The 8,654-nt window shown below is 46.6% G+C and overlaps 1 protein-coding gene across 1 annotated transcript; it reads left to right on the forward strand.

Moving 5' to 3' along the window:
• Positions 1–124: 124 nt before the first annotated feature.
• opn1sw1 (opsin 1 (cone pigments), short-wave-sensitive 1) lies at positions 125–4,088 on the forward strand. Its single transcript, XM_063905722.1, has 5 exons — positions 125–2,184; positions 2,446–2,614; positions 3,098–3,263; positions 3,490–3,729; positions 3,956–4,088. The coding sequence occupies exons 1-5, from the start codon at positions 1,845–1,847 to the stop codon at positions 4,046–4,048; spliced, it is 1,008 nt and encodes a 335-aa protein (XP_063761792.1). The 5' UTR covers positions 125–1,844; the 3' UTR covers positions 4,049–4,088.
• Positions 4,089–8,654: the final 4,566 nt, after the last annotated feature.

Below are 8,654 nucleotides of genomic sequence, written 5' to 3' on the forward strand. Positions count from 1 at the left end.
TACCAGAGTGTAGGAATACTCTGTCACAGTGAAAGTATTCTAAATGTTCCTCCAGTGAAAGTAGAAAGTACTCTCCTCTAAATGTACTTAAAGTAGCGACAGTAAAAGTACTCATTGTCTGATTGGTCCATTTCAGAATAATATCTCTGATATGTTTTATAATGATTGATCATTAAAGTGTTCTCAGAGCTGGTAAAGGTGCAGCTAGTTGGAATGGCTTTGTATACTGCAGGGTAGCTGCTGGATTTACTGCAGGTGAACTACAGTCTGATTTAAGGGAGATTATATTTACCTTCAGTAATCCAGATCTGTAAAGTAACTAAAGCTATTAAATAAATGTAATAAAGTAAAAGTACACCATCTACCTCTGAACTGTAGAAGAGTAGAAATACACAGTAGTATTACTTGGAAATACTGAAGTAAAGTACAAGTACCTCAAAATGGTCGTTAAATTCAGTACTTAGGGTTAGTAAATGTACTTAGTTACTTGACACCTCTGTAGAGAGATACTGAGGGGGGTGTGAGGGGGTCTCTGTTCGGAATAATCAAATCTCTGTCAAAGCAGAGCCAGAGCTGAGTCCCGTCCTGACAAGTCAGACTGGTTCTGGTGAAGGTGGACCAAGACCAGACCACCGACCCAGGAGAGGTGTTGAAGATGCTGATGAATGGTTTATTAAGAAAGAAATTGAGCTCCGTTTAAAAACATCGGATCACTTGTCTGTTATACATTATCGTTTGCCAACCAGTGGTTTTAATACGACCCATCATAACCAGACTGATAGAAACACATAACCAGCATAACCAGACCAGAGGTCAGGGTTCATGCCAGAGGGTATCAACCCTGACCAGCATGTGGAGTAAAGACAACTTCTCCTTTCTCCCGTGCAGATGAAGCAGTATTTGTAAAACTTAACTAAACCTCTTGATTTGCTTCCTCAGGTTAACCCTTCGTCATTTCAGACCAGGGTTAATCAGTTTAAAGTGGTTTAAAGTGGTTCAAAGTGGTTTACAGCAGTTAAAGCAGTTAAATCAGTGGGAGCTGTGAATCTTCGGTGTAATCCGGGGATCTGACTCTGTTTGGAGGATTTACATAGTCTCCTCAGGTGAAGGGGTTAAAGGTGAATCTGAAGTCACAGACTGACAGTATAAATATACATTATACAGATCAATGTGACTTCAGACAAAGTAAACCACTTAGCCTGCTGACCTTTGTGCAGAGGTGCAAAGCAAAGACCACAGCACAGTTGAGAGGGGACGTGGATATTAATCAGAACATGAGCTATTCGCGTTACCGCCCAGTGAGACTATCCTAAAATATTGGGCATCATGATGGTTATGTGTTCACAGAAAGCTCCTCACACAGGTGAGTATGAGTGTCGTAATAGACTTAGTCTGAAAGCTGCAGAAAAGCGGCTCTCCGGAGTAAATCCCAGAGTTAGCAGGTTATCGCTGTGTTTATAAGGAGGCTGCAGACTGGAGTTAGGGTTTATCAGACTGGAGTTAGGCTTTATCAGACTGGAGTTAGGCTTTATCAGACTGGAGGGTTGGATTATCGCTGTGTTTATAAGGAGGCTGCAGAATGGAGTGAGGGTTAATCGGACTGGAGTTAGGGTTTATCGGACTGGAGGGTTGGATTATCGCTGTGTTTATAAGGAGGCTGCAGAATGGAGTGAGGGTTTATCGGACTGGAGTTAGGGTTTATCGGACTGGAGGGTTGGATTATCGCTGTGTTTATAAGGAGGCTGCAGACTGGAGTTAGGGTTTATCAGACTGGAGGGTTGGATTATCGCCGTGCTTATAAGGAGGCTGCAGACTGGAGGTGTGGTATACAGTCTCAGGTCAGGATGGGGAAACACTTCCACCTGTACGAGAACGTGTCGAACATCAGTCCCTTCGAGGGTCCTCAGTATCACCTGGCCCCCCGCTGGGCCTTCCACCTGCAGAGCGTCTTCATGGGCTTGGTCTTCCTCTCTGGGACACCTCTGAACTTCATCGTGCTCTTTGTCACGCTGCAGCACAAAAAGCTGAGGGTTCCTCTGAACTACATCCTGGTGAACGTGTCAGCTGCCGGCTTCATCTTCGTCACCTTCTCCGTCAGCCAGGTGTTCATCGCTAGCACCAGAGGCTACTTCTTCCTGGGACACACCATGTGCAGCCTGGAGTCCGCCATGGGCTCCATCGCAGGTACGTTGCATTATTTAAATCACTAAATAAGAGAATAAATCATCGTCGTGTTTCTTCACCTGTCAGGATTTTAATATTAAAGATTCTGAAGTCACAGGAAATATTCAAATAAAATGTGATTATTATTATTATCATTATTTATCTTTTCAGAAATTATAATAAGACATCTTTTGAAAGCTTTTTCTGAAGCTATAATGAACTTCTGTTCCAGGACTGTGAAAAGCTCTAGTTATATTATCGTTCACATCATTCTGACTTCAGGGCTGGTGACGGCCTGGTCTCTGGCGCTCTTGTCTCTGGAGAGGTACCTGGTAGTCTGTAAGCCTCTGGGGCTCTTCACGTTCAGCAGTGGCCACGCTCTGGTTGGGGTCGCCTTCACCTGGGTCATGGGGGTCGGCTGTGCCATCCCACCTTTTTTCGGCTGGAGCAGGTAGGGGACAGGGTCTGATCACAGGTGATCTAAGGTATATCTCAGGCGATCTCAGGTGAGTTCAGGTGATCTAAGGTGATCTCAGGTGATCTAAGGTATATCTTAGGTGATCTCAGGTGAGTTCAAGTGATCTAAGGTGATCTCAGGTGATCTAAGGTATATCTCAGGTGAGTTCAGGTGATCTTAGGTGTTGTCAGGTGATCTCAGGTGATCTCAGGTATATCTCAGGGGGTCTCAGGTGATCCCAGGTGAGTTCAGGTGATCTACGGTGATCTCAGGTGATCTCAGGTATATCTCAGGGGGTCTCAGGTGATCCCAGGTGAGTTCAGGTGATCTAAGGTATTTCTCAGGTGAGTTCAGGTGATCTAACGTATATCTCAGGTGAGTTCAGGTGATCTCAGGTGATTTTAGGTGTTGTCGGGTGATCTCAAGTGATCTCAGTTCTTCTCAGATGGTATTTGTCTTACTTGGTTCTGGTCTCAGGTACATCCCTGAAGGCCTTGGCTGCTCCTGTGGTCCAGACTGGTACACTCACAATGAGGAGTTTCACTGCAGCAGCTACACCAACTTCTTGATGGTGACCTGCTTCATTGCCCCGCTCAGCATCATCATCTTCTCCTACACCCAGCTGCTGATGACCCTCAGAGCCGTGAGTCCTCCACCCATCTATACCTCTGTAGATCTATACATCTGTAGATGTATACATCTAAACACCCATACATCTACACATACATCAGCTGCTGAGGAACCTCAGAGCCGTGAATCCCACCTGACCTTGGTCTCTATGCACCCATCCATCAGTCAGCGGTGGGGTTCATGAGTAGCTGTGGATATATTTCAGTGTTGTTTCTTGTTTCTTGTTGTTGTTGTTTCAGGTGGCGGCCCAGCAGGCGGAGTCTGTCTCCACCCAGAAGGCGGAGAAGGAGGTCTCCAGGATGATCGTGGTGATGGTGGGATCCTTCCTCGTGTGTTACGGTCCCTACGCCGTCGCTGCCCTTTACTTCGCCTACTCCACCGACCAGGACAAAGACTACAGACTGGTTACCATCCCGGCCCTGTTCTCCAAGAGTTCCTGCGTCTACAACCCTCTGATCTACGCCTTCATGAACAAACAGGTGAGACCGACCGGAGAGAGACAGACAGGTGAGAGACAGACAGTGGAGGGACAGACAGGAGAGAGACGGAATGGTAATACAGACAGGAGAGAGACAGACAGGTGAGACACAGACAGGTAAGTGAGAGACAGAGGATACAGACAGGAGAGAGACAGACAGTTGAGACACAGACAGGTAAGAGACAGACAGGGGACCAGGATGTTGATGTATCTTCTTCTCTCCTTAGTTTAAAGGCTGCATCATGGAGACAGTGTTTGGGAAGAAGACGGAGGACTGCTCCAGAGTCTCTTCAAAGACCGAGGTGTCCTCAATGTCTTAACGAGGACACCATGAAGACTGATTAAAGGATGATTTGTGATGAAACATGTAAATATAACTAAATAAATGAAATATAAAACACAGTCTCTGCTCCAATCTTAATAAAAACTCATCCACCTTGTGACGGGGTTCTTTATTATCCCTCCACAAACATTGGCGTAGTCGGAAAAAGTTGAGCTCAAATGATTTATTTACAAAGAAAGAAAAACATATACTGGTTTGAAAAACAATGTTGACAAATTATAAATCAGAGTTGTCTAAAAATTGCCTCCATAACCTGGAGCTGTTGCCTTCTCTGTAACCAAAATCAGAATCCCGTTCAGTGCCAAGACAGTCCCTTATATACACGCATAGCCCCTCCCAGTAGGCTTGTCGCTCAATTGGTCAACAATTAATTGCTTCCGAATAGTGCATTATCTGCTTGTTGACTTCCTCATAGATCATAACATATTTGACATATTTTCCGACTCTCACCTCCTAAATAAACTGGTTAATTATCTCAGAGATTTAAGATACATCACTATTAAACTTAAAAGAAAGGATAATTCCATGCATCGTTAAATCATATTCAAACAACGGAAGTGATGCGCCCCTATCTTTTCAGAACACTCCCTCGTTGGGGAGATGGCGAAAACGGCTGCTCGCCACCTGTCCTCGTAAGTATAGCGAATCATAGTGTGAATGCATGTACAGAGCTCAGCGTAAATGAGTACACCTCCTTCCAAAAGTAACATTTTAAACAATATCTCAATGACCACAAAAACAATTTCCAAAATGTTGACCAGACCAAGTTTATTATAACGTGTTTAACTTCTAACATGAAGTAAGGTTAATCATATATCTTAGATTACACATGTTTCACTATTACTCAAATAAGAGCGATGCAGAATGAGTACAGCCCACAACACAAACTACTACATCTAGTACTGTGTTCGGCCTCCATGATTTTTAATGACGGCTCCAAGTCTTCTAGGCATGGAAAGAACAAGTTGGAAACATGTTGCTGCATCAATCTTTTTCCACTCTTCAAGAATGACCTCTTTTAGAGACCGGATGCTGGATGCAGCGTGATGCTCAACTTGTCTCTTCAGAATTCCCCATAGCTGTTCAATTGGGTTCAGATCAGGAGACATACTTGGCTACTGATTCCCTTTCACCCTGTTCTTCTTCAGAAATCCAACAGTGGCCTTAGATGTGTGTTTAGGATCATTGTCATGTTGGAAAAGTGCACGACGACCAAGGGCACGGAGTGATGGTAGCATCTTTCAGTATCGAGCAGCACATCTGTGAATTCATGATGCCATCAATGAAACGCAGCTCCCCGACTCCAGCAGCACTCATGCAGCCCCACACAAGGACACTGCCACCATGTTTCACTGTAGGCGCCATGCATGTCTCTTTGTATTCCTCACCTTTGCGACGCCATGCAGTTTTGAAACCATCAGTTCCGAAAACATTTGTCTTGGTCTCGTTGCTCCAGAGTACAGAGTCCCAGTAGTCTTCCTCTTTGTCAGCATGGGCCCTGGCAAACTCCAGGCGGGCTTTTTTGTGCCTGGACTTTAGGAGAGGCTTCGTGGACGGCACCATGCATGCCATTCCTCTGCAGTGTACGCCGTATTGTGTCACGGGAAATAGTCCCCCCACTTTGGCTTTCTACTTCCTTAGATAACTGCAGTGAACTTGCATGAAGATTTTCTTCCACCCTTCTCATCAGAAGATGCTCCTGTCGAGGTGTTAACTTCCGTGGAGGACCTGCACGTCTCTGTGAGATGGTTGCAGCTGCATCTTCTTTAAGTGTTCGTCCCACTTCTGCTCCAGTATTCTGACTCATAGGTAAAGCTGTGCTGATGTTCTTGAAGCCTTGACCTTTGCGGTGTAAAGACATGATTTTGTTTCTCAGGGTTGTGACATTTCTCTTCCATGTGGTGCTAACCACATGAAATGGGAAGGGGTTTTCTTTAAGTAACACCCTTTTATAGTCAGCTGTCTGCTGGACACCTGTATAATGAATCATTAGACTCACCTGTGGTTGATTATTGTTAAATTAGACATTTGTAGTCTAAAATGTAGCTTTGCTCCAGAGACTTTCAGTGGGGTGTACTCCTTTTTGCATCACTCTTATTTGAGTAAAAGTGAAACGTGTAAAAAAAGTTATATTATTAACATCACTTTCATGTTAAACACATTAAACTTGCTGTTGTCAACATTTTGGAAAGTGTTTTCGTGTTCATTGAGATATTGTTTAAAATGTTGGTTTTCCAAGGGGGGGGTGTACTCATTTACGCGGAGCACTGTAGATATAACTGTAGACGAACAAGCCTGCACTCATGGTCGCGCTACAGAAACAGGAGCGGAAAAGGGATGTTAAGTGGAGTTGTAGCCATGATTTACTGACTAACGAAAGGGAGCAGGAAATGTTTGGTCTGTGTGTGTGTGTGTGTGTGTGTGTGTGTGTGTGTGTGTGTATATGTGCCGCCCACTGTCAGTGGCAGAGTGGGTCACTCCGTGATCCACTCCGCCACACACCTTTCAGAGGTCCCTCAGAAACACCAACACCGTATGTGAGAAGAAAGACTTTATTGATAGAAATCAGAACATATCTGGGTTCTTTAGTTTTACAGATCATCCAACCTCTATCACCTGAACTCTGGACTAGGTGAACGGAGATATCCAATCTGGACAGAACATACACATCCACGGAGATGGCAATATCCGAAAAACAGCAAACATTAGAAATCTATTCATCCCCAAGTTTTTAGTTCCGCCAGTTTTCTAAAGGAGTCCGGTGTGTTTTTCGGGTTAGGGTTAGGGTTAATCCTGTCGCCGGGAACCCAATACAGGGTTAGGGTTGTGCTTTGTTATGTAATAATACTAGCTGTTGTATTTATATAGCTACTATATACGACTGATGCCGCGACGTTTCGGTATTATGTTGAACTTCTTCAGGCTAGCATGCTCTGGGGATTCCAGAGGCTGCAGGCTCCTTTATATAGGAAAATGGGAGGGGTCAGTCTCCTTGCTTCTCTCCTCCCACGAATATCTCCGGTATTTAACGGTAAATAGGTCACTGTCTTTCAGGTAACAAATTAACCCTAACCCGGAAGGTCGTAGCTGCCTGGGGACAACGTCCACACCCCCATTTTGCGTCCATTGCGCATCCAGCAGTGCCATCCCCGAATCTCTACGACGTCCGGAAGTGTGTCCGCTGCGTGTGTCCGCTGCGTGTGTCTGCTATGCCCAGATTCTGAAGTGCTCCTGGGCGAATAACTGCCGACCGGAAGGTCGCAGCTGCCAGGGGCCAACGTGTAGTAGGGATTCCGCATTTTTCAGCGCCATCCCCGAGCGTCTAGGACGTCGGGAAGGGTCCTTTCCGGCCCACGTGCAGAAGTGTGGCGGGCGCCAGCATTGTATGCGGGCTTTGGTGGGAAATTTGCCAAAGTGCTGAGTCCAAAAATGTGCCCGGGGGACATGATAGGAGCGCGTTTTGGGCCATTTGGAGTTTATTGGGTTATGTTCTGCGAGCACTTTTTCCGACGGGATGTTAGGGTTAAGGTTAGGTTTGGGTTTGGGTTGTGGGTAGGAGGTCAGGATTGTGAGTTGGTGGCACTGGCCTACAGATCTGTGGGTGAACACTATGTGACTGTATTTAACTGATAGGGTGATGGAGAGGGAGAGAAATCTACGTCACTCTGTGCGAGTGATTCAGGGGACCATTCCTCAGTGCCCGAGGGAGAGGGAGAGGGACGTTCCACAGGTGAGTAGGCCCCCACTGGAGGACGGCCGGGCCGCATGATCCCAAAAGACTGGACCAGAGAGGGTTCAGATCGGGTCTGTGTGTCGGTCTGGTTGACCTTACCAGTCCCTTTCATCATGGACCCTCCCTGTGTTTTTGTGCAGTCCAGAGGGGCCCGCTGCCCAGCCCAATCCGACCGGGAACCAGTGTCACCTGCAGGGGAAATACAGAGGGGAGGAATGTTAGTAGTTGTGGTGGGACGTTTGAAATAAGGATGGGTGCTACGGGGCTGCGAGGGGGGTGACTTGGGCTTAGCTTCAATGGGTGGGGGTGAGGGAAAAGGGAATCTGGTGTAAGCCTGCTTAGGCTTTAACCGTAGAACTGGGAGGGGCAGGAGGAGAGCTCTCCGTTGTTGCAGAGACTTTCGGGGGCGTGTTGGAGGGGAAAGTTTGGGGTTAGGATGGGGGAAGAAGTTAGGGTTAGGGTTAAGGTTGGGAGTGGGATACATACCCTGGTTTGGGTGGGGGAGGGGTTAGGGTCAGGTATGGGCGTAGGATACAAGACCTGGTTCAGGTGGGGGGACGAAGGGGGGGAGGTTCAAGGTTAGGATTAGGGGTGGGTCCTTCGGAGATGGGGTTGGGTCAGAGGTTAGGCTTAGGGTGTGGGGAGAGGGGGGTGGGTTCTTCTGAAATGGGGAAAAGTGAATTGGGTGTTCTTTGTTTGGTCCTGTCAGGGGGTGGGGAGGAAGCAGAAGAGTTAGAGGCAGAGGTCTCCATTCCAAATACATGTTGTACAGTGTGCAGTGTGGGTTAGGGTTAGGGTTAGGGTTAGGTTTAGGTAAGAGCGCGGCGCTCATAAATGAGCGCCCCGAGGG

Source organism: Eleginops maclovinus, chromosome 17 (assembly GCF_036324505.1).
Source record: "Eleginops maclovinus isolate JMC-PN-2008 ecotype Puerto Natales chromosome 17, JC_Emac_rtc_rv5, whole genome shotgun sequence".
NCBI lineage: Eukaryota > Metazoa > Chordata > Actinopteri > Perciformes > Eleginopidae > Eleginops > Eleginops maclovinus.